This window comes from Archocentrus centrarchus, chromosome 5 (assembly GCF_007364275.1).
Source record: "Archocentrus centrarchus isolate MPI-CPG fArcCen1 chromosome 5, fArcCen1, whole genome shotgun sequence".
NCBI lineage: Eukaryota > Metazoa > Chordata > Actinopteri > Cichliformes > Cichlidae > Archocentrus > Archocentrus centrarchus.
Window position 1 is genome coordinate 20,034,452 of NC_044350.1, and position 24,603 is coordinate 20,059,054.

Sequence of the window (24,603 nt, forward strand, 5' to 3'; positions counted from 1 at the left end):
GAGTTTTTGTGTGAAAACGCTGATACTAGCAGACAGAACAAATATGCGGATGAAGAGTTGAAGCGCAGAGGCTGGCTGGTTCTCGACAGTGTGCCCATTAAAATATGCTGCACACATCCTGATTACAAAACTCCAGGATTTCTGTTGCAAGGAAAACAGACAAACATTAGTGACAGTTTAATCATACGTTTGCAACAATCAGCCACCATGTCGGGTTGTAGTTGTACCGGAGTGTGTGCAGTTAAAGACTGTTTCTACGTGAGTGTAGAACTCCTCTCCGAGGATGGCGCGGTAGTCCATGTGACTCGTGTGTACAAAGCACTGTGTTGCATCTTTAAACAGCAGATCACTTTCTCCATATTGGTGAGACTCAAAGAGCCTGAACTCTGTGTTTGGGTTGACTGCCAGAGCTTCCTATATGGTTGAAAAACAAACAGTCAATACATTTAGACGTATAAATATCCACCTGTGTCCCTTCCGTTCTGATTTACGGCAGGATGCATCACAAGAAATAAAACAGGTGTCTGGATATCTGGTCAGGTTCTAATAATTCTTTGGATCCAACCTAATTGTGCACACAGTATAACCACAAGGAAGTCTGAATTCAAAATGCAGCTAATTTGTGATTATGTTATTGACACGAAGAGGCTGTTTTAAACTATCGAATCCTTCTAGATGCAGTGGCATGTATTTTGGCATTTCATTTATGTCAATGAGGGGAAAATGACGGTGTTTATTCAAGCTGCAGTACTGAGGGTTCGCTTTAGCATGGTACTGTTGCTCGATTTGACTTTGGGCTGCATGTGTGCACAAATGGTGGTATATAAATAAAACAGAGTTTCACAGAGTAAGATTTAAAAATAGAAAGATGAATAGAATTCTGCAAAACTTATACTACAAAGCAACAGAGTTGAGTTATTTAAGTTAAAGCACAAAGAATAAAAAGCATGAAAAGCAGTGATTACAACATACACCGAGGAAAGTAATTTATTAGCAGTAAAAATGGTTTCATTTGTTTAAAAACCATACCTGTGATTTCATAAGGAAGTCGTACACTCGCGTTGTGAGCACTGGTCGTGTCATGATGGTGTTTGGTGGAATGACTCCCAGATTACAACTTTCCCAGTCTGACAGCGGCGCACGACGACCGTCGGGACACAGCAACTCGAAGTCTGACGACAACCATCCCTCTGCCCAGCCGGTGGAGTTCAAACCTGCCGCGCATATAACAAGAACACGCACTCGGTATATGAAGTCAGCATCTGTGTGCTCGTGGGGGTGATCGCATCAAAAATGTTATCGTGAATATCTCACCGAGGATGTTGATGTGAAGGCTGTGTTGCTCAAGGAAAGCAACGTCACCGTAGCTTTTCCCACTGGGGTCTCCAACCAGGCACCTGAGTATAAGCAATGAATAACGGGTTAAAGGGTCAGTTCAACAAAATTCTGAGTTATCATCTCATAGCTGCACATAAAACACTTAGATTGGATTTCTTTATCTTTTGAAGCAGGGCTTTAATTCACAATTAGAACAAAAAAAATTCAGCTGATCCACTACAGGTACCTTAAAGCTCCCATATTTCCATAGTAACGCTCGTTGTGGTTTTCGGTGCAGCGTCTTGTTGTAGTCTCGCCTGTGCCTCCAATGCACACCTTGCATAGATTCCCCTCAGAGCCAGGCAGACAGCCTTTCCAAAACACCTCATTGTACACTAGGAAAACACAAAGTGGCAGGCTGCAGTCACATGGAGGCTCAGTGCAGCGGTGGATTAGGTTAAAATGACAAAAAAAGCCAGGAGTGTGGAATGCAAAACTTAAGATATGAACGGGATAGTTCTAAGAAGTGGACTTTAATGAAAGTGATTACTGGTAAATAAGTTCAGTAAATCAGGACTTCCCAGGAACTTCGCGGGAAACACTACCTTTGTTTGGATCACAGGGGGAGCTGTTGTTATGCGCCAGGCTTAAGCTGTGTCTGTATGGCAGCAGCCAGCCTGCAGGGCTGTAGGTGTTGCTGTGGCAGGAGCGACGGCCTCCGAGATTCCCTAAGAATATGTTCCTGCTGGAGCGCTTTGCAACTGCTAAACCCACTAGTGAGGGAAAGACTGAGCAAAGGAGCAGAGGCGGTTTCTATGTAGGAATAAGATCGCTGTAAATTGACCGTGCAGTTGTTTTTTGTCTTTATCTTACCATCTGTCTCCAAGTGAGCTGATCCTTCAGCAAGCACACACTTTCTTCCTGTGAGAATCCAAGAGAACACAGGAGTGGCTCATCTGCATTTTTAATTAATGAAGAACAGGACTGCAGTAGATCTAATGATTAATCTGATGTTTTGCTACAATTTCCCCAAAACAGCAGAACACCCACTGAAACTAAAGGCCTTTGATCAGCAGAAAGTGATCTGCAAGTTATGAATGAATTTAACCAATTAAAAGAAATTATTTGTAAACTATGACATGAAATGTCCAATTGTGCAGTAAAGAATCCTTCCAAAAAAACAACAAAAAAAAAAAAAAATCCTGGCTCCACATGTGGACCAGTATTTACTCCAAAAAATTATCACTTATTAATTGGACCAAGCTCACCTGAAGTAAAATTCTCATGCAAATCCAGCCATAACCTTTCAAGCATTCTGCCAAATCCCCACAGACACAGGCCTAGAAACTGATCAGTGAACAATTTCAGTCATTTAAAAGTTGCTGGAGGTCACAAGGATTTTGGGCTGCCAGGGGGTTGCTGACTGGTCTCTAGGCCAGTGTGACTGGGGCATAAGACACATACAAACAAACAGAACCCATTACATAACTTCTTTGGTGGAGGTAAAAAGCACCTATCACAAACAATTTTATTTATTCATGAACTGAGTAGTTTTTTAAGCAAAACGTTAAATGTCTGGATTGTTTGTTTTCTCCTGTTCTATATCAATATAGACTGAATATCTTTGGGGTTGGAGACATGCAAAAACAACATGGCATCTATGTAAATTAAATGGAAACTTAAAAAGTTACAGCCATAATTATCCAACTGCTTGTACACTGCTTTTCCCAGTGTGTTTCAGCTGCTGGGTTTGTCTGACTAATAGTCTAAAACTTTAAATTCAAAATGATATTAAAAAAACAGGGAGAAGCAAGAAATTCTCACATTTAAGAAGCCAGAGGTAAACACCTGCAGGACTAATGCAGGCCATCATTCAATAGAGTATATATACTTCATTACTATATTCTGCAGCAGTCCTACCATAATATTCTGTCACAACGGGAACAAGACCGCATTTCCCTGCGATGAACGAGTGAGTTGCATCCAGCGAGACAGCGTCCACCTCGTCCCTCTGTGGTGAAGGAACGTGTCATTTGATAAATTTAAAGGCCTCGATGTTGCCCAATCTCGACGGCTTACCTTAATTTTCTCGATACAGTCACGCATTGAGACGGCTCTGACGCACACCAGCGGGTCAGACTTTATACTGAGCGCCCACTGCTCACACTTCTTCTGCTCTGCGTGGCTGATGCAGCACCACCTAATGACACTGTCCTCCAGCGAGCTTCCTGCAAACATAAAGACGCCGTAAAACCCAAGTCTGTGTGTTCTGGGTGTAAAAATGAACAATCATACATCAGCAGGCATAAGCACCTTCATGCCCAAGACCTTTGAGGAGTGCAATATAATCCAGTCCCAGCACCTGACTGACGTCCATGTCGTCTTGCAGGATAGCAAGTTTCTCAGTCACATCTCTGAAGAGAAGATCGTTTTCTCCAAAAGATGAGGAGTCAAAAACTTGGAAGCGCCGCCTCTCTCTTCCTTGCCGACCAAACAATGTCTTAAGAATTAATAGAGAGGATCAATTACTGGGAAAAAGGACATCTATGACCTTCAGGCATAGAGACAGAAAGTGAGCGAACTATTTACCTGCACAGTCACTAGAAATTTGCGAACAACCTTGCGAAAATGAAGTCTGGTGACCATGCCCCCTCCTGGACCACGACCCAGATTACAGCTTCTGTAGTGGCTGAGAGGAGCTTGAGTGCCATCAGTACACAGTAACCTGAACTCATCACGCTCACTCTCTGTCAAAACAGACATAAAAAAAACTATGAAGGTGAAAAGACTAAAAAGTCATCACAGTGTTCTGTGGTTTGGTAGTTGACCTGTATTTATTATATCAAAGCAGATGTTGTAATATTTTCCTATAGATGATTTAATATTCCCAGAATTCTCAGTGTTAAGGTTTAATGTCTTTTCCCATCATGTTTTGCCAGGTTTATATTTGTACAGTTATGACTTGGAGTGGTATTTTTAGGTTTCTTTGCTTCTCGCAAACTCTCATTTACGGCAGTATTTCTGTTCAGGTGTTAAACCTGATTCGGGCTGGAGAGAGAAGAGAGTCGATCTTAAAGGGTCTCCCAGGAGTTCAGCCACAACAGCATTTCTCAAATGAGATACTAATAATTCTAGGGTATAAGTTATATAGGGCTCTAGCCCTCCCAGTATGGATAAGCAGTTAAGAAAATAAATTGATGGAAGTTCAATAAACAACATATTGTCTTCTAGAGGAAACACATACAAGCTGTGAGGTGGTGTTGTGATTCGCACTGCAGAACTGTATCCCCCAAACTTAGCAGAAAGTCTCTGCTCAGTGAAACTTGTGTCTTCTTTACTGTTATTGTATGATGACCAAAAATCAGTTTGCCATAAATTTTGTGACTTAAAACTTTAAATAAAGTAGATACTGATGATGCACTTACTTTTCTAATGGACCTCTTTATGTAGGTTCTATTTTCTACCAAAAAGCATTTTGCTGGTTTTAGAATATTACCAGGAAACTTCAGACACATTTTTATTTCAATACACTAAATAATTAAAAAGAAACTGCTTACCGTCAATACTTTCAAGTGCTAAATGGTCCACAAATGCAACATCCCCTACCCCCCTCCTGAGACATCTGTAGTAGAACAAAAGAGAAATAAAAATAATTCAATGATGTTTTAACTGGCACCTCGTGTTTCAAATGTCTCAAATATAAGATGTAAGTTGAGAACGTGTTGATCTTTTTTTAAGCCCAACCTCAGAGCTCCCTGGTTGTTGTAGAAGGGCTCACTGTGGGACGTTTCGCAGTGGTAATTCTTCTGGCGTGTGTAAGACCTCTGGCCCTGGCACAGCATGCACAGAGAAGATGCCATGGCAGAAGCACCAGGAATACAGCTGGCACTGAAAAAGGTGCTGACATCTGCCAGGAGAGGAGAAAAACAAGTCAGGGGACTGAAAAGCCAGATCAGAAATGAGGACATGGAAAGAAGCAGCTGCACTGGCAGCTGATTATAGTCTTAGTACCCTGACTGAGTGGATGCTCTTTTGACCAGCTCAGGTAGTTTCTGGAAAGCAGGAAGCCGAGTGGGAGACTCCAGCCAGCTGTCCATCGAACCCCGCTGTGACAGCTCCTGTGACCCTGCAGGGATCTTAGGTCCAAGCTGCTGTTTCTCACCACAGCCACAGACAGAATACACCCTCCTGTAGTTAAATATGCAAACAGACGTGTGGGTCATTTCGTATCAACTAAATCTGAAAAAGTTTCCACCTGACCCCATTCAGAATCAGCCGGCTGTTTTGTGGAAGTTTAGATACAAAAGATTTCCTTCATACTCTGAAAATTGTTTCAGGTTTAATTTAACTACACAGGTGAGGGTCAAGATTTGGTGCTTTTTAACAGACCTAATTTCAGGACATACACAACATGAAATTTTTAGGGTGAAAAACACATTTGAGCTGCGGTATAAAAAACTGAAACCAACTCAATGTAAAACCCACTCCAGGTGTCACGCTCTAAAACCAAAGTCTCAAAATGCACCCACTCAATATTATCATGGTCTTAACTCATTCAGTAAATACAATTTCAAATAGACAAGTGTTAAAATATATATCATCCATCCATCCATTCACTTATCCTTAAAATATATACTGTATTACAAAATTATTATACATAGAAGGAATCACGACTAGTAGGCAAAAGGGAGCCCTTTCACATGCTGTAACTTCTTTTTTTTTTTCAATTTTTTATTTTTATTCCATTTTTTTAATATACATAATTCATCCTTTCATTTACATTAACCAAACTAAACATGATGTTGAAATATATATTATCCAACAATCATTAAAAAAAAACAAAACAAAAAAGCACACCAAAAAACATCAAAACTAACAAACTAATCTCATAATACACACACTTATAATCTCGAATTCCTTATTTATACAATAAGTCATACAAAGTCTGGGTATTTCACCATAATGTTTTTTCCCAATTAGCCCAAATCTTTTTAAATTTTACTAACTGTAGTCTAACTGAAAATGTAATTCTTTCCATTTTGTATATTCCATATATAATCTGATGCCAGTCAACCAAGGATGGGACTTTTACACTTAACCATTTTTAAGCTGCTAAACTTAAGATACCAAATAAACATTTAGATTCAGTGTCCATGTCTATTGAATACAAGAATCCAAATAAGAACTCATTCCATTTAATAGGTATTTGCCTACCTAGAATTTCTTCCATCTCTAAATTAATATTTAACCAAAAATCTTGGATTAGTAGGCACAACCAAAACAAATGAAGAAAATTTGCACCCCGGGCTCCACAGTTCCTCCAGCAATTTGAGGAACCTAAATAATATTTAGCTGTAACTTCTTTTAACCATTTACTTGTCCTCCATCGTGATGTGACCCAGAAAAATTTACCCAAAATACACTTTTTGAAGTTTTCTCCAGTGAACTATCAGAAAACACACAAAACGTCCAGGGCACCAGCGATTGTTTTTGTTACTCTATGTCACAGACATTAAATTGGTGCAGTTTTGCTATGGAAAATCTGACACAGCCTATGATATGGATGCTCAAAGCTGGTTGCAGAAAAAAAAAAAAAAAGATAATTTTTTGGAGTGAGTGTAAAATTTATTTGGCTGCATTTTTTTTTTAAATGTCGCTAGCTCTTGTACTACTCAAAAATTAGGGAAAAAAAAGGAGATTTTAAAAAGAGCCAAATTGGGCCTGTAGCTCGTAACATTTTCATAGTATGAAGGTAAAATATTGCATGGCCGTGCTTACATTATTGTACAAAAAGCAAACAAACAAAAAAACCCAGCCGATTGTGAAAAGGGTTAGGAGGGAGGCACTCATGGATTTTTCATGGAATAACCCCCTTCTCAGATCAGTGCTGAAGATGTATCTCAAAAACATAAACTAAAACCTACCATCACTGTAGATCTCCTTAGCAATGGCAACAAGTTCAAACTGCTTGACAGCGGAATAAATTTCTCCTGCATCTAAAGTCACTATGTCAGCACGGTTAGCCTGAAACAAACAATTAAGAGAATGAGTTTTACTTTTACAACTCAAAGCAAATGCATCTTCCTTCCAAAAAGGAACAGGCAATCAGACTCTGGGTTGTAGGTCTAGTAGCACAAGTTTAAAATGCTATCATGGAAAACATTTCTGGCCTGGACTGTAAAAATAATGAAATGATTAAAAAAAAAAAGTTGAGACACTGAATATTTATTTTCTCTAATGGTTAAAATTTTATTTGTGAAGCAATTCATAAAGTCATTGCTAGTTAAGGTTAAAGGAATACTCAGCTCAGCAGAGCTCTGACTCTTTGTCAGCCTGACTGCGGTGCTGGAAAGAAACCTGGGGTTCTTATTTTTTTCAATCAGTGATGAATAGTAAGTTTTCCTACCTTTATGCTTTTTTTTTTTTTTTTTTTAATAGAGTTACAAACTTCTTCCAGGCCAAACAAAGATGCCATTTCCTCTCCAGCTATTGTTTTATCTGCATTAAGGTGCATGTTTGAGAGCTGTACCGGTTCACCGTGCATCTCTGATTTGTTGCCTTCTTTTTCAGAGGAGCCACAGTATCCAAGCTTTCCCATGGCTTCATTTTATAGGAAATCTTGAACTTGGACTGGTTCAAATGACTTGCTCCCAGTGGGATTAAAACTGTTTATTGTGTATTGTAGACTTGCTCACCTTGATCCTATTCATGCAGTCGGTTGTGCTGAATGCTCGTATGCATGAGAGTCTGGCAAAAGCTGCCACAGTGGCTGGTGGCAGCACTGCCACCAGAGCTTTAGCTAGCTCTGCACACTTCCTCTGTTCAGGATCTGACACTGTGCACCATCGCATCTTCTTAGCTGCCATGCAGGGAACAATTCAATTTGTTTAAAAAAAAATCCACCAGAAAAGCAAAATGCATAAAGTCCTTTCCAACTTTGAGTAAATTCAAAAGCTTCTACAATATTTATATAATTAAACTCAATTTTATTATGTCCCGAAAAACAAAAGCTCCAAACAGATGGTAACAAGAAAATCCCCAACATGTACAAAGGAATAGAAACACTTCGACAATACAATGAGGCTGTTTAACAAAAAATAATTTAAGAAACAATAAAAATAACCTAGTTCAATAGCAACACTTACCACTTACAGAGCACACAAAGATGAAAAAGAGGATAAAAACAGGATAAATTCCTCGCATTTTGACCTGCTGTTGAGCAAAGATTTAACAAATGTGCAAACAGACCGCTGTCCCCTCTGTTAGACTGAAATCTGTGATTTTAGTTCAGTGATTTTCCAAAGTATTAGAGGCACTGCTACCAACAGGATAATAGAAAACCTATTGCGTAAGGGCACCTCCTCTGAAAACAGTAAAGTCACTCTTTGCACACATATGGAACAGATTTTGCACCATCTGCAACAAGGACGACCCCTATCCAATGTTCTCATTTACAGTGTAGATGTAGAGCTGAGCGGTGCTTTTAGGCACTGTGCTTTTATGTCTTGGGAATGCTGAATCAATTTAAAGACATTTCACATGACAATTAAGGAGAACCATTCAGTTTGGTCCTCACGAGTTGAGGGCAGTAAAGCTATAAACACTGAGTAGATAATATGCACACTCTGGTGAAGCCTCTGCTCATTTAATTCTCAGATCAGACTATTTTAATAAAATGTGATGCCGGCACATGAACAACAGTACAAGCAATAAGCAGGTGAGCCCGTCATGCTCTCCATTATTTCCTGTCATGTTAGAAACGCAGAGTTTTTAGTTTCTGTTTTTTGATGAGGAGCATAAAGTCTTAAATCCTGGAGGACAGTCTGCAAATGTTGAATTCGCTCAGCGTGCAGCAACATCACCGGTTTATGTTTTTCCAGTTTAGCTGACAGTCTGTCGATGTTCTCCTCCAACTGTCAACATAAAACAAAAAACAAAAAAAAAAAAAACACCAAGAGTGACACAGAGTCAATGCCATTTTCAATAACATGTAATGCACCTCCTTCTAAGCTTAGTTTTCTACAGACAGAGATTTACTGTTCAAACGAAGCTTCAAAAGAATGCATGAAAAATCTGAGCCATCAGTGAGAGAACCTTCAGAAGTTATTTCAGGTAACTAGCATCGTGCTCAGGACTGCACATGCTCTGGCACGATGCCGGTATGCCTTCTTCCTTTCCATAATCAAAGAAATGTGAACCATTAAATGTTTCCACTCAGACAGTGAAAATGTGTGAAAAAGTAATGTTTTCCGGCTGGAATAACCCTTAGTTGTTGAGCAAAGATAGCTGTTGTTATAAGGGCTTATGCATTTTGTATAATTACAAAATATATGAATAATTACAAAATATATGAAATTCAGGGACTTTTTTTTTTAAACAAAAGGCAGTTCACTTTATTAATGGCCTCTAAGGCCTCAGTCACACAGGACTAGAGACTGCTTGGTGACCCCAAAACTGTTTGGTGAGTGGTTACTGAAAGTTGCCTGATGAAATCTGTCACAAAGAGGGTATCCATTTATTCCCCAAGCTGCAGTGAAACTCACAAAAGTGTGGCACAAACTGGAATCGCCTTCAAAGTGAAAATCTGAGTCATTCATGCACACTTCTGGCAACTGCAGCAACCTATCGGTGACCAAGTTAATAGCAAGGAGGTTTTTGGTGCACCACCTTCTTTGTGACTGCTTGTAACCTCCAGCCACCACTTGCCAACAGGTCACAGAATAGACACTTTTCCCTAGAGACTGGTGGTTACCAGGGGGTCACTGACTGGCCTCCAGGCCTGAGTGAATCGATTTAACAATCGATTTCACAGCGACTGCCAACAAACCCCAGCAACCACTTAGAACCAGCTGAGGAATACACATTTTTCCCTCACGGCTGGTGGTTGCCAGATTGGTTGCAGACCAGTCTTTATTCCTACTGGCTGGAGACTATGCTTGATATTTATGTTTGAAACCAAATGCGAATATTGCGTTTGGGCTGCAATGACTAATACAGGACAAGATAGCATAAATCAGCATGCGCCCCTCCAAGACTATTGAAACAGTGAGACCAATCCCTTTATTTTTGCTGTACACTGAAAATATTTGGGTTTGACATTAAAAAACAAAAACAAACAAAAAAAACAAGATCAGACAAAAGATTAACATCTCAACTTTTATTTTGAGGTATTTACATCTGGATCTGATAAACAGTTCAGAAGATAGCACCTTCTGTTTAAACGCACCCATTTTTCTTGAGAGCAAAAGTATTGGAACATGTGACCGACAGGTGTATCAGACAATAAATAGTGCTGAATGTCTACGCTCAGTTTCAGATTTGGGTTTTGCCTGTGCATTTATAGTTACAGGAGTAACCAACATGGAAACCAGAGAGCTGTCTATGGGTGAAAAATAACCAATTGTGAAGCTGAGAATAGATGGAAAATAAATCAGAGCCACTGCACAAACATTTGGCCATAGCCAGTACAACCGTCCTGAAGAAGAAAGTCGTCACTGGTGTACGACGTAACAGATATCGAACAGGTAGACCAAGGAAAACAACAGCAGGTGATGACTGAAACATTGTAAGTGCTGTAAAGAAAACCCTAAAATAACTGTTAGTGACATCAGCAACAACCTCTAGCAGGCAGGAGTGAAGGTATTCACAGAAGACTTCTTGAACAAAAGTACAGAGGCTTCACCAGAAGATGCAAACCACTAATTAGCAAGAAGAAGATGAAGGCCAGACTGAAATTTGCCAAGAAATACAGAGACAAGCCTCAGATTCTGGGTCAAAGTTTTATGGACTGATGAGACAAAGATGAACCTTTACCAATGTGATGGAAAGGTTAAAGTTTGGAGAAAGAAAGGATCTGCTCATGATCCAAAACATAAGAGCTCATCTGTCAAACACAGTGGGGATGATGTCATGGCTTGGGCTTGCATGGCGTCCTCTGGGATGGGCTTGTTATTCCTCATCGATGATGTCATGCATGAGCGGCAGCAGCAGTACAAGGAACTCAGAAGTCTACAGAAACATTTTGCCTGTCAATTTAAAGAAAGATGCAACCAAACTAACTGGGAGATCCTTCATCATGCAAGATAATGACCCAAAACACACTGCAAAAACTACAGAGTGCATCGGGGCCAGGACGTGGAAGCTTTTAGACTGGGCAAGTCAATTTCCAGAGTTAAACCCTATAGAGGAGACTGAAGGGAGTAACCCCCCCCAAACAAACAACAACTGAAAGAGGCTGAGAGGAAAGCCTGGAAAAGCATCACAAATAAAGAATGCAAAAGTTTAGTGATGTCAAGCTTGATGCAGTTATTGCAAGCAAAGGATTTGAAACTGATTTTTTTTTTAATGTCAAACCCAAAAAATAAAGGGATTGGCCTCACTGTTCCAATACCTTTGGAGGCATATTCTCTGAAGCACACAATGTAGGTCCTGCTCCTGCTCAGCTTACGAAGTTTGTTAATCTCTGTTCAACATAAACAGGGACAAAATTATCTTGTGTCCTTACCTCCTTCAACTCTTGACAGACAGCATTTTTTTCCATCACTTCATCCTTTCCACTGGTCTGCAGCCAACTCTGTAATACCCCTTTCAGCTTTCGCCATGCCCTGAGTGAACAAACACACAAACACTGTTGTTTCATATCATGTACAGTGACGAAAAATAGAATGCAAAACTTTTTTTTACCGGAGCTGCTTTCTGTCCAGCTGGAAACTCTTCATGTCCTGCTGAATCCTGAGAAGCTCCCTCATCAGAGCTGACGTTGGATCAGTTATTTCATCTTCAGCGTCAGGAACCTCAGTTTCTCCACTGGAAGTGTTCAGATGTATCTCTTGAAAAAACATCACAACAGTTGTTTGGCCTTTGATGTCTTAATAACTTGTGTTATTATATATATAAAAAATGAAACATGCTAGGAAGAAATGTGCAAGGTCCATACCTGGATATGCAGATGAGCGGTGATCCAAAGAAGTGACAGACTGAGGAAAAGGCACAACTGGAGCAGCTCCTGAGTTGAACTTTAAAAAAAAACAAAACAAACATAAGCTTGAACCCAAATCAAGTTACTTAATACAGCAGTAAATGGTTGTTACGTCAAACAGGTGTATCTTACTTTATTCTGTGTCCTAGTGGTCATGAAAGCAGAAGGAGGTAAAAGACGGTCTTGGTTTTGGGTGTCCTCAGGAAACTCCATGTTGGACCTGAGAGGTTCAGAGGGTGGCACAGCAGATATGACGCTGCTCTGATGCAGAGAGGGAACGAAAACGTTATCAGGATGGAGGCAGAATGACCCCAGACGATTTTTCTGTGGGAGACTGAACTCAGAGGAGTCTGGAGTTGCTTTAATGCTGGTGATGCCAGATTGTTGTTGGGTTCTAGAAACAAAAAGAAAAACAAAGATTTTATCAGTGATTTCTGCTGAGCACCAATGAGTTTTAATGCAATGCTTTTTTTAGTAACCATATTATAGTTCAAATCTTCTTTCTTTATTTTCATGTATCACTCCATCCCACTTTGGAAAGAGGGTTTTACCATCGAAAATATGAAGCAGTGTTTCTTTTATTGATAACTTATCTACCCTTTATAAGGCAACACTTTCAGCAGGACTCAAACTGGCATTTGAGTAAGAAAACGCCAAACTCCATGTGCTGGAGTGAAGTACACACTCACAGCTTGCTAAGCAGTCCATCTTCAGCTTCCTGCTTCTCTGAATCAGACGATGAAACACTGCTCAAACAGAAGGTCACGCTCTTTTTTGGTGGCTGCCCTCTGATCTCTTGCTGTCTTCGTGGTTTACACAGCGCCCGTTGCTTCCACCGTGCAGCACAACGTTTAACAACTCTCTGAAGATGTTGTGATCTCTGCAGGACACAAGCAGAAGTGAGACACGGAGATTTTCTGTCTAAAAAGCCCAAGAAAGACACAATAACCTACTTGTTGTTGGCTGTGTTGCGTAAGGTCCGTTGTGAGATCATTCATGTGAGCAGCATATGTGAGGATGCATGTCACGCCCTCCCTCAGCAGCTGGTCTCTGTAGACCAGTGCAGCTCTGGCTGCATGTTCTTGTTTTCTCCGCTGCTCTGTGACCCACATCCTCCACCCATACAACACCTGCAGCAGATTCAGAAAGCAGCAAGAGGACATCTTAGAGCCTGTGAGCACCATTTCGGCAATGCATGAGGAGGCAGGTTTTACCTTGGCCTGAAGCGTGAGGGACCAATGCCAGAGTGCTTGCTCCGCCTGCTTTGCCTCTCTCTGTCTGTGCTGCAGCTGTCAGCAGGAAGAAAACCAAAGTCTGTTTAACTGTTCTAAATCAAAACCAATCAATACGTATGCATTAGAAAGGTGTCTTATGCAGCATGATGACATCAAACACATAGAACTCAAAATCATAGCATCAGAAGACACAGAGATAGCCTAAATTCATAGGGGAACAGTGGCAAGTTCTCCAGATGGCCAAAAATAAACTGACTTTCCAAGTGCCATAAAAACCTGACAGCAAATGAAGGAGAACTGGTACTGCTCACACCAAATATTGATTTGATGAATGAAGGTTACTGATAAATAAAAAACTAATCGTGGCATTATTTTTTAAGCACATGCTCTCTTCAGTTGTTCTTTGATACAGTAAGTCTGACATAGCTGTCATCCCATACTCTTGTTCCTAACAGAAATCTGATGACCAGAACATTAAAAAAAGAACATGAACAAACCTTCGTTTTCCACTGCTCAAAGTACGTCTGGTACATTTTTAATCTCAGCAATAAGAGTCCCTGTCGTTTCATCACCTACAAAATAATCACAGTTTAAAAAGGTTAGACTACAGCTTGATGTGACCAGTATGGTTTTATATGAGTTACAGGCTAAAAGAAGCTACAACCTTATTTTTCTTGTGCTGGTGGTAATGCGCGTTCCAAGCTTTCAGAGTTTTAGAAAGGAGTTTGGAGTTATGGTGTCGCCTGGCTTTTTCCATGCTTATCCTCTCCCTCCGTGCCTCCCTGGTCTGATTCCTCCACTGTCGGAAAAATCGCAGCAGCCGCACTAAAAGCAGAAATCATCAAGCTAAAAAGTGTAGAACTGATACACCTGGTACCCAAATAGCACAGTTCTGATGCAACAGTTACTTAACAGATACAAAATCTGTGACAAGTGCTAGGATAACTGCTGCATTTGTCTTTGCAGTCTCAATGAGGATACCACATAAAAAAAAACAAAAAAAAAAAAACAGCTCTAAGAATAAGAAAAACATGCTGCAATATCTTTACTTACCAGATCTTTTAAGGGTTACAGGCAGGTGCCGCTCACATGAGCACAGTTAAGTTTGTTTAAAGAAAACAGACATGTGAAAGGTGTCAAAACTGTAACATATGAAATTACCTTCATTCATAGACTGCTGAGCCCTGCTGAGTGCTTCCCCCTGCTGGAGGCGCTTTGATATTGCAAGTGTTGTTGCATCTCTCCAAGCATGAAACGCCTTGAAAGATTTAGTAAAAGGAAAGCAATCAGTGCGGAAAAGATGACTAGGCCTGATGATTTTAAAGATGAAGGCATTAGATCGCTTTATAACCTTAAGCTGAAGGGAGTGACAAAAGTGATTCTGTGCTTGCTGCTCCGCGAGCCGAATCTCTGCCCGCTGCTCTGCGTTCTCCCTCCATACAGTAAGCGCTTCTCTGGAGAGACATGACTGAAACTGATGACGCTGACATACACCTAGTATTTCTGAACAGAAGAAATAAAACTCTGATTTTAAATTCAGAAATTTAGTATTTGTCTTTATTACCTGAAAAAACACTGTGTGCGCTGCCTGTGAAGCTCCTCTGCATGGTCATAGATCTGAGACATCTGTAGGTGGTGTTTCTGTAAATACAGTAGGCCATACAATAGGGTATAGACTTGAACATTATTTTCTTCCCTCCAAACAAATTAAATCATGTGGTTATAACTGATCCTTGTGTACCTTCCAGGCCACAAAGGAGTGTTTGAGAAGTTTAACTTCATGGTAACTCTGAATCTCCCTGAGCTTGCTTTTCTTGGCTCTCTGGCTCTGAACAAACTGACACACAAAGAAGTCTGCATTATAATCCAATGATGAATTAAAAAAAAAAAAAAAGAGCGAGACACATAAATTATGCATGAAGAGAAGAAAAATCTATCAGCATTCATGTGGACACCTCAAAACTCTGGTCCCATTTAGGCACTCTCATACTGCTGGAGACGCTGAGCAGAACATTTGTAAGATACACATTTCTACATCTAAACAGCTCATTTTTTCAGGCTTTGTTAATCTTAAGCCAAACGCACTGATTCCTTACAACCCAATGACTGAAGAAACAGATGGCGTGTAGACTGGGCTCAACAAAGATTAAAAAAAGAAACAGCACCTTTTTCCATTTTTCTACAGCCAATCTCATGCGGCGCAGGTCACCCTGATGGCAGGCCTGCTGCTCTCTGTTTCTCCTGATGTGAAACAAATCAACAAATCTATTAGCCAACAGCACATTTACAGTAGTTCATAGCTCAAGCTCAGATGATTCAACAGCTACAAGAGAACCTGTCTCGTATGTCAGTGCCATTTTCCTTCCACTGCATCATCGTCTTGCGGAGAAGTGTGCGCCGATACAGACAATGCGAAGCCTCCTGTTTCTCCACCTCTTTGATCTGCTCTTGTGTGCGCTGTCTCCATCTGGTCCAGGCTCTCTGCTTGTGGCATCTCTCGTCATGAAGAACTGCCTAGAAAAATAAAGTGTTATTTATCACCAGTGCGATGTACCACAGTGTAGTTTCCATCTGCAACTGACGTACCATCCGCTCAGAAAGCATCTCTTCCTTGCGTTTCTCCGATTTTCCCCACCAAGTGTAAAACACCCAGGTGTACTGGCGCCGCCTGTCAACACAGTGAACAGAAGCATCATGTGGACATATTCATCCACCTGCTAAGTTTGAAAATCTACAAAGTACATTCATAATCTTGTCAGACTCCACCCACAAAAAAATGTCCTGATCGTTACTAATTTAAATTTGTTCAGTTTCCACTTAAAGGTAGTCTCCGACTGCTTCCAGTGCTGCTATTTTTATAACCCTCCCGAAAAGTCCCATCCTGATCACTTGCACTTGTGTGCTCTGTGATGTGCAGCAGATCTCCTCCACCCTTAAAAAGTGCCAGAGCTGCATCTTGTACTCAGTGATTGTGTTGATCTGGCAAAAAAAACCCCAAAAAACACTGCTGACAATCTGATCCTGTGGGACACCTACAAGGTACACACTTAGTACACTCCTGGTCATGCTGATGTCAGCCTTGGACACCACAGATGCTTCCATGGAAAACTACTGTTTTGTCTTAGAGTTGCAGCCAGAGACCAGCTCTCACGAGCAAAGACGATCCTCCCTATGAATGTGGGGTCAGTCTGACATAGAAGATGAAGTCTGCTCTCTGTTCAAGGACTGTGATGAATTTGCACGCATGCAAGAACTCCGGATGGGACCAGCAATCTAAAAATATCACATCTAAAAACAGCAGCCACACTAAAAGCAGTGCAGAGGCAAGAAAAAAAAAAAGAAAAAAAAGAAAAGAAAAAGAAACTTGAAATGAAAATAAAATAAAAAGCTGCAGAACTGTTTGCTCACATTATATCTAGAAAGATTTAAAAGAGGAGAAAGGTGATGACTCACCGATCATAAACTTCAGCTTTGAGTCTTCTCTGTTGACTCAGTCTACTCTGCTGAGTAAACTCAACCCACGACTGAAAACACAGAGGCAGCATGTGGTCTACATACCAAATGTCTGCACGACACTCCAGTTCCTGTGAAACAAAAAAAACAAAACACGTCTATTGTATTTGAAACTAATGTAAGTCTATCTGTATCTGTGCTCTCTTCTGCTGGATTTGAAAATACCTGCATGTGTCTTTGCTCAGCAAGTTTCTCTCTCCAGTAGTGAAAGCATCTTCTCAGCAGTGAAGTGCTGCAATTAGAAACAAAATTCTTTTGTAGCATGGGTGTTACAACAAAGACCCACGAGACTGGGAAAACGGTGGCGATTGGGAAATGTATGAAAGAACACCTGTAGTTACTCCGTGCCATTTTTGTTAGGGGTTTAAAACTCTGGTCTTCAGCTTCCTCCACACGATCCTGCCACAGTTTCCAGTACTTACGAGTCATCTGCAAAAAACAAAACCTTCAGATGCTTTCAAAACCTCACTGGGAGTAATGATAATCGGTTGCAGTGTGAAGATCACAGTGTGTTCATCAGTTACCGTTTGCTGACAATGCTGGACAGCCATATGGTGGTTCAGTCGATGTGTTTTGTTCCACATGACATTAAGAGACAACCCTCGCAATCCAGCACGCTGCAATGAGAATACACAGTGCTGACTACATGAAATGATCACACTCTCTGCTAATCTGTAGTTGCTTCTTTTTTATTTTTTTAACCAGTAAATGATGTTGGAGATGCCGATGTGCTTTGTTGGTTCTTTCAGCCTCTTCTCTGCACAATGCCACATCTACGGAAGAGCTCAAGAATCAAACAACAGTACTGATAACTTAAAGAACTGATTTAGTAGATGGTAGGAAAACTGAAGCTTTATTCATTCTAATAGTTGATCAGGATACAAGCTCTCCAGTGCACCAGTGCTCTGCGCTGGATGCTCTGCATGGCCAAGAGGGCTGCTGCTTGCAATCGCGTCTCTTCACTCTGTTTGCGATCCAGAGCATTGCTCCATGTACTCCAACACTTCCTCACCAGATGGCGACAACAGGCACATTGAGCTAAAGCTGAAGGTGAAATAAAGAACAAAAAGTGTGTTAAGAGACGACTGAATAATGAAGCTTCAAGAATGGAAACAAAGCCACGTGGGTATTTTATAATGACCTTGTGTTTCTTTCTTGGTCTGCCGACAGGCCACATATCTTATCCACTGATGCAATGCTCTTCTTTTCAGTCTGAAGATAAGGTGAAGTGCAGCTTTGGATTCTTTCTCTTTCTGGCAAGAAGCAGCCGTGTACATCTCTTTCCACTGAAGCCAAGCCTTTGATACAAAATATATCAGGTCACAGATCATCAGAGAGAATACAGAGGAGTAAAGTACCTCAAGGGTCTGTCCTCGGACCTCTCCTGTTTTCTTTATCTATGTTACCCCTGGGGTATGTCACCCACAGGCATAGTGTGAGTGTGAGCTTTCACTCCTATGCAGATGATATGTAACTACATGTCCCTTTGAATGAGTCTTTCACATCGCTGTGGAGGAATTTTGGCCCACTCTTTTTTGCAGAATTGTTTTCATTCAGCCACATTGGAGGCTTATCGAGCATGAACTGCCTGATTAAGGTCATGCCAAAGCATCTCAAATGAATTTAAGTCTGGACTTTGATTAAGCCACTCCAAAATCTTCATTTTTTTTTCTTTTTTTTCTGGAACCATTCAGAGCAGGACTTACTGGTGTGTTTTGAATCATTGTCCTGCTGCATAACCCAAGTGCTCTTGAGCTTCAGGGCACAAACTAATGGCCAGACATTCTCCTTTTCTGATAGAGCGCAGAATTCATGGTTCCATCAATTGCAGAAAGTCATCCAGGTCTTGAAGCAAAGCAGCTCCAGAACATAACACTGCCACAATGTTTGACTGTTGGCATGATGTTTTATGAAATGCTGTGTTAGTTTATGCTGGATGTCAGGGTACCCATTCTTTGGAACAATCTCCCTGAGGAGATCAGACTGGCAAATGGTTAATGCACTGGTTCTTATGCAGCATTTTTTCTACTCTACTTGAACACTCAAAGCACTTTATACAACATGCCTCATTCACACCAATTTATACAAGCACTTTTTTCTACACAGTTCTTTTTATCTAACATTCATACTCCAGTGAACACATCGGAGAGCAACTTGTGGTTCAGCATCTTGCCCAAGGATACTGAACCCCAAGCCAGGAATCGAACCACCGACTTTCCGAATAGTAGATGAACTGCTCTCCCTCATAAAACTACAACCACCCCAAGCTCACTTTCATCTTTTAAATTTCTCTTACAGACATATTTTCATAATCTCTATAATCTCTGAGTTATGTCTTTATTGTCATTCATAATTGTTTTATCGTCTTCTCCTAGTGATCATTTTTAATTTATTAAATCTTTTGATAATTTCTTTTAATTTACCTATTTTTCATTTTTAATTGTCTTTAGTTCTTCCTTTTATCTCATTGTGCTACCAGTATTCCTATACCTTATGTTGCTTCACTTTTATCTCACCTTAAACATTTTGTTGTTTATAACTTTGTTTTGAAAGGTGCTATATAAATAAAGTTATTATTAATGTTAATGTGATTTACAGGTGTGTTGAATCATGTCTTTACCGTTCTTGTTAAGGTTCGTGCCCTCTGCTTCTGCACTTGATCCTCCAAAATGCGAAGGTCTCGATGGTGCTGTAGCCTAGTCTGCCACAAGTTCCACGCTGAGCTGCAAAACACAAAAACGTTAAAACCATCATTATGCTAAAAATCATCATCCTAGAAGATTTAATTTAATACAAAAAAACTTACCGCATAACTGAGAGCCTGTACTGCTCAAGAGCTGATTCGAGCATTCTGTTCTTCGTTCTCCTCATCTCTGTGAAAACCTCCCATCTGTCCCACACCAGACGCATCCGCTGCTTGTCGGCTGATGAAAGAGACAAAGTGGGTAATGACACACCAGCTAACTGTGAAATCTGACCAAAAAGAAAAAAGAAAGGCCAACAGGCTTGAATGCTAAAATCACACCAAATGACTGAGCCTTTTGCAGTTGGGTCTTCTTTTCCCTCTGCAAACACACAAACATTCGCCAGTTATGGAGTGTCCAATTGCACAGGTAGTATCTGAAACAAAAGCAGAATCGTTGGTACACAAACAGGTCTCAGTGAACCAGCTGTAGAAGTCTTCCATAATGTCCTGTAATGACCTGTAGTGACACTCTGCCCGCATGGTCAGACTCCACTCCCTCCTGGATGACCACCATTCTTCTCTCCATCCTTCAAAGGTTCTTCTCAGGACTACCCTGTTATAGTGGGACCTGAAAAACACATGAATTAGAGAGCAGGCAGGAAAACCAAGGGAACCAGATCCTAGATTTGAAAATACATATTTTCATTTTCTAAAATAAGTGAAACAGCTACTTTGCTTCACGAGGAAGAACTCGGCCAAAGGTGTTCTGCATCCATATCTTCAGAAACTTTCTTGCTAGGTGCCTGCAGAGGTTCAAAGAGTGGAGACTTGATTTTCAGTGAGGAAGGAAGCAGCAAGATTTTTTTTTAAAAAGTAGGTAAAGAAATACACTCATCACCTTATTCTCAGCTCCTTGAGTCTTCCACCTTTGTTCCAGCTGTATCCAACTCTGTAAGGGACCTTTCTGGTGTGAACTTTGCGCACTTGTTTTGTTTCACCACCAGATCTGACATAGTTTAATCGGGGTCTTACTGAATCTGAGTTTCTGCCGCTACTTGGCATATTTCAAGCCGCGATTACACGGACCACTGCTCCGCATCACTTCTACTATAAAAGCATCAAAAGCATGGTCGTTTTACACTTTCGTTTTTCGTAGCTTTTATAATAAAATTACCATTCTTTATCCTTATGAGAAAACTCTTTACAAAGTACCGCGCGTTTGTTTTTCCTTATCACGTGACCACCGGGTCTCTTCGTTGGTTGTCAACAGCAACAGCCTGTGCTGCCGCTCTGTGAAGACGACATTAAACTGTTTGTGGCTGTTATAAGATTCAATATTATTACACTGTTTAATAAAGTTTTTAATATGGGACAGCGTTTTTCACAGATCTCCCTCTACAGCAGTTTAAATTCTGAAATGTTTACTTCTCACAGGAAGAACACATTTAAGGTCCTCACAGATTTACGACGATTCGAAATATCAGTCCTGGGCTGCCCGCGAGCACGGGGTCTATATTTTCATAAGGAGTACTGGGAGACCGGCAGTGGAGAAATTCAAATCGAGCAAACCCCTAACACAATATGTGGTTGCCTCAAGTAATGCCTGTCAAGCGCCTTTAAATTTAGTATAAAAATATTCACTACAAAGCAAATTGGAGTTTTGCCACATTTTATATGGTTACACATAAACCATTTACTTGTAAAATTATATTTCATAGACTGGTTTAAATATCAAAACAGGCTATCGCCAACGCACACCTGCCCATTTTAATTTCTGAAAAGGCGCGTTGGACACGGCGTAATCTTTGCCAGGACCTTCTTAAAGCGGTGATCAGAGGAAAATTGCTGCTACGACTTAGAAAACAGAGAAAGAGAAGACTGTTATTTGAGATTACAACGGTTCCGTGTGAGTTAATTTGTTATTTTGGATCCGTCTTATTGTGTTAAGTTACCCCTCTACAGTGCGTGCTTCCTGAAATCACAGCGACAACTCTACCGGCTCACGATTTGGTGCTCGCTGGGTGGGCATTTATCCCTAGTCCCCAGCTAGCTAGCTAGCTGAAAGTGCTAGGCTAGGCTAGGCAGCTCACTAACGTGATCTGCTCGGCTCTTAGTGACCGGCATTCCACTCAGCATTCAAACTAAGTAAGTTCGTTTTTGTTTTTTGTTTTATTTGACTTGCTAGTCAGCTGTCTGTACAACTTTTGTACCACGAATTCGGTTTATAGTTAACTGTGTGTGGGACGCTACCATCATTTGGCTAACCGTGTGTCAATCTCTTGGCAAACAGCGTTTATTTTCACAATACTTAATGGGAATTATTCAGCGTCATTTTTTTTTTTTCAATAAACGTTTTTGCTCGCTTGATTTGTATTGCAAAAGGCTTCATTTACAGTCCAGGCGCTATAGGCAATTAGTCAATTAATGCCAGCGCTTTGTAATGTAGTATAATGACGTGTCAGCTCTCAGCTGCTGCCAATTAAATTGCTAATTAGCCAGCAGCAACCTGAGACGTTAGGATTGCTCTTTAACTACACGTTGAAAGTAAACTGTGTAAGTGGAAAAGGTTTTCTTGATTGTTTGGTCTGTTTTGGGTCATGGCAACTTTTCTATAGTCATGGCAACTTATCTATGGTCTTCCCGTGCAATATACTTTAAAATGGCAACATATTTTCAAAAGCATTTTGCAGCACCAGAAGGACGTCGTTTTGCTTAATCTTCAGAACGTGCGTCCTTCATTTTTGATCAACATCGGTTGAAATCATTTAACTTTTATCTTCCCTAGGTGTAGAGTCGAGTTGTCGGTTGAGAGGCTGTTTGATCTGTCTGAAATCAGTCATGGAGAAAGATGCCTGTGTAGAGCTGAAGAATGGTGACGCTGCTGTCGACCAGTCTAAGCCGGCAAATACAGCTCCTTACAGATACACTAAGGTGATGATAAATGCTAGCTATCATTATTTTGTGAGTTTAATTAGGTATTGTTGCTAATTAAGCTTGGCTATCATCTCATTTGCAGGAGGAGCTTTTGGAAATCAAGGAGCTGCCAATCTCCAATGAAAGGCCTGAATGTCTCTCTGAGAAATATGACAGGTAAGAATATCTGTATGAAAGCCACACAGTCACATTAAGTAATGCTATAGGGATCAACAAGGGACAGGAGATTACCTTTATCAAATGACAAATGTCTGGCCATAAAGCTTGCCTTAATGCTGTTCAGGCACTGTTTGTTTTTATTTTATTATTTATTTATTTATTTTTGGCTCAAGCACTGAGTCTTTGACATTAGTGGGTATTATTGTTAATGCCTGTAGACATAAATTGGTAACTTTTGAAATTTGACAAAATAACCAGGTTAAATTAAAACAAAAAAATGAGAGCGAGATCAAAAATTACTTTGACTAAATGAGGTTATGTAGGGGAGCCTCTACACAATAGTGTGTACACTCCCTTGAAACTAAAATTTGCCTAAAGTTTGTAATTAACATGGTGTAAATGTCCAGAGGACTTACTCTTGCTTTTTGGAAATCACATGTTCTTCCAGATTGTCTCCTGCTTTGAGCTCATTTAAATTCCTTGGGGTAATTCTTAACCAACAGTCAAAGATTTGTTCTCATGTCTGCTTGAGAATGAAGAGGCAAATGTTTGGTTTAGAACACATATCTTTGTCCCATAACTATTTCAGGTTTGAGCCTTAGTAATAGTGGCTGAACAGTATGAGAATTGGATGCATTAAAGGGTAGTTCAGATTTCCTTAATACATTTTGTTTTGTTTTTTTTGTTTGTTTGTTTTTAAGTTTATACTCTGATTTGAAAAGGAAATGACCTAATATTTTGAACACATCCACTTATATGATTTGATTCAACCTTGGTTAACAAGTATTTATAGTTGTCTGTCATCAGTTTGATGACAGACAACTATAAACACCCCCATAGTGAAACACTGAGGCGCACTGCCAGTGCGACAGTTTTGATTATTTTGAAGATCTGGGATCTGCAGTTTTTGCGTATGAATGTTCTTTCCACCCTGTTTCTTTTTTCTTTGTTGCTGTAATTGTTGTGTGGGTTTTTAAAAAAGCGAGAGAAAAGTTGTTACCTAGTTGAGATTGTAGTTGGTTATAGCTAAACTGTGGATTCAAACTGCCCCCCCTTGCCCCAATAGTGATGGTGTCTGGGACCCTGAGAAATGGCACGCCTCACTGTATCCGACTTCGGAGCGAAGCTCTCCTGTGGAAGGTTTTAAGAAGGACTACATGGATGATAGAGTTCCATTAAAACGAAGAATCCCAGGTAATAAAAAAAAATAAATAAAAAACGATTTCCCTTTTTTTTAAATTTTTTTTTTTCCTCGTAGTATTAGATGCGCTAATAAGTTAACAAATCTCATCAGCTTATTTAACTGTGTTGGCCTTGACCACTGAATATTTAAGATTACAAGTTCTAGACTTGCGTAAGATATTTGCCCTGCTGTAGTGGAGCTGTTGGTGAAGTCTGTACTCTATAAAACGAGCCTTTTTATTTATCTTTTTTAGATCCCCGTGAGCGTTTAAAGGAGGACGACCTGGACGTAGTACTGAGCCCACAGCGACGCAGTTTTGGAGGTGGATGTCAGGGAAATGCTGCACCTCATACTCGTCGCCCAATCAGCCCCTTGGAAAACAAGGAGAATGACAGTCTCCGTATGGGAGGGTCACGCAGAATTGGCAGTGGACGCATAATTGCTTCACGTGCCTTTGAAAGGGAAGCTCGTGCAGAGAAGGAAAAGGAACGTGAGAGAGAATTGAAGGATAAAAGATTCAGGGTTGGTGTTTGTCACATTCACTCCATATAAATTGCATTCCTGTTCGTTAAAAATGATCTTTCTGTACAAGTAGTTT

At 40.4% G+C, this 24,603-nt stretch overlaps 3 protein-coding genes across 5 annotated transcripts in view; 1 reads left to right on the forward strand and 2 right to left on the reverse strand.

Moving 5' to 3' along the window:
* On the reverse strand, positions 1 to 8,585 carry sxph (saxiphilin). Its single transcript, XM_030728914.1, has 17 exons — positions 8,463 to 8,585; positions 8,013 to 8,176; positions 7,242 to 7,341; positions 5,329 to 5,505; positions 5,062 to 5,224; positions 4,875 to 4,939; positions 3,907 to 4,064; positions 3,631 to 3,817; positions 3,397 to 3,545; positions 3,238 to 3,328; positions 2,191 to 2,238; positions 1,923 to 2,105; positions 1,565 to 1,712; positions 1,315 to 1,397; positions 1,030 to 1,214; positions 228 to 414; positions 1 to 141 (listed from the first exon to the last, which is right to left on the reverse strand). The coding sequence occupies exons 1-17, from the start codon at positions 8,518 to 8,520 to the stop codon at positions 98 to 100; spliced, it is 2,190 nt and encodes a 729-aa protein (XP_030584774.1). The 5' UTR covers positions 8,521 to 8,585; the 3' UTR covers positions 1 to 97.
* On the reverse strand, positions 8,317 to 21,553 carry sfi1 (SFI1 centrin binding protein). 2 transcript variants are annotated; one of them, XM_030728910.1, is made up of 30 exons: positions 20,628 to 21,553; positions 20,461 to 20,532; positions 20,247 to 20,357; positions 20,069 to 20,163; positions 19,850 to 19,967; positions 19,664 to 19,766; positions 18,185 to 18,341; positions 17,926 to 18,087; positions 17,746 to 17,816; positions 17,568 to 17,660; positions 17,375 to 17,472; positions 17,209 to 17,275; positions 16,984 to 17,114; positions 16,117 to 16,198; positions 15,866 to 16,044; positions 15,696 to 15,771; positions 15,272 to 15,367; positions 15,095 to 15,171; positions 14,882 to 14,984; positions 14,692 to 14,788; positions 14,195 to 14,355; positions 14,028 to 14,102; positions 13,510 to 13,584; positions 13,249 to 13,425; positions 12,985 to 13,175; positions 12,428 to 12,689; positions 12,254 to 12,332; positions 12,001 to 12,145; positions 11,822 to 11,921; positions 8,317 to 9,230 (listed from the first exon to the last, which is right to left on the reverse strand). In XM_030728910.1, exons 1-30 carry the CDS (start codon positions 20,789 to 20,791, stop codon positions 9,066 to 9,068), a joined length of 3,582 nt encoding a protein of 1,193 aa, XP_030584770.1. In that variant the 5' UTR covers positions 20,792 to 21,553; the 3' UTR covers positions 8,317 to 9,065. The 2 variants fall into 2 exon arrangements, 1 of the variants encoding a protein (XP_030584770.1); XR_004019955.1 differs by lacking the exon at positions 8,317 to 9,230 and having other exon boundaries at positions 12,001 to 12,123.
* The window catches only part of eif4enif1 (eukaryotic translation initiation factor 4E nuclear import factor 1), a 10,882-nt gene continuing 7,823 nt past the window's right edge, over positions 21,545 to 24,603 (forward strand). Inside the window, exons 1-5 of one of the 2 annotated variants that reach the window (XM_030728912.1) lie at positions 21,545 to 21,635; positions 22,515 to 22,660; positions 22,746 to 22,819; positions 23,889 to 24,016; positions 24,259 to 24,527. In XM_030728912.1, coding sequence (XP_030584772.1) covers positions 22,568 to 22,660; positions 22,746 to 22,819; positions 23,889 to 24,016; positions 24,259 to 24,527 — 564 coding nt within the window. In that variant the 5' untranslated portion in view covers positions 21,545 to 21,635; positions 22,515 to 22,567. Of the gene's footprint in view, positions 21,875 to 22,514; positions 22,661 to 22,745; positions 22,820 to 23,888; positions 24,017 to 24,258; positions 24,528 to 24,603 lie in introns of both variants that reach the window. The other variant, XM_030728911.1, reaches the window with a different exon arrangement.

Excerpts from the sequence above, each read along its gene's own strand:
- sxph (XM_030728914.1), bottom strand. The coding sequence starts at position 8,520 with ATGCGAGGAATTTATCCTGTTTTTATCCTCTTTTTCATCTTTGTGTGC. Across the intron at positions 7,342-8,012 it reads ACTGCATGAATAGGATCAAG|GCTAACCGTGCTGACATAGT; the intron begins GTGAGCAAGTCT and ends TGTTTGTTTCAG. Across the intron at positions 1,713-1,922 it reads CCCCTGTGATCCAAACAAAG|TGTACAATGAGGTGTTTTGG; the intron begins GTAGTGTTTCCC and ends GTGTTTTCCTAG.
- sfi1 (XM_030728910.1), bottom strand. The coding sequence starts at position 20,791 with ATGCCAAGTAGCGGCAGAAACTCAGATTCAGTAAGACCCCGATTAAAC. Across the intron at positions 19,767-19,849 it reads TACAGGCTCTCAGTTATGCG|CTCAGCGTGGAACTTGTGGC; the intron begins GTAAGTTTTTTT and ends TGTGTTTTGCAG. Across the intron at positions 12,690-12,984 it reads GATGGACTGCTTAGCAAGCT|AACCCAACAACAATCTGGCA; the intron begins GTGAGTGTGTAC and ends TTTTGTTTCTAG.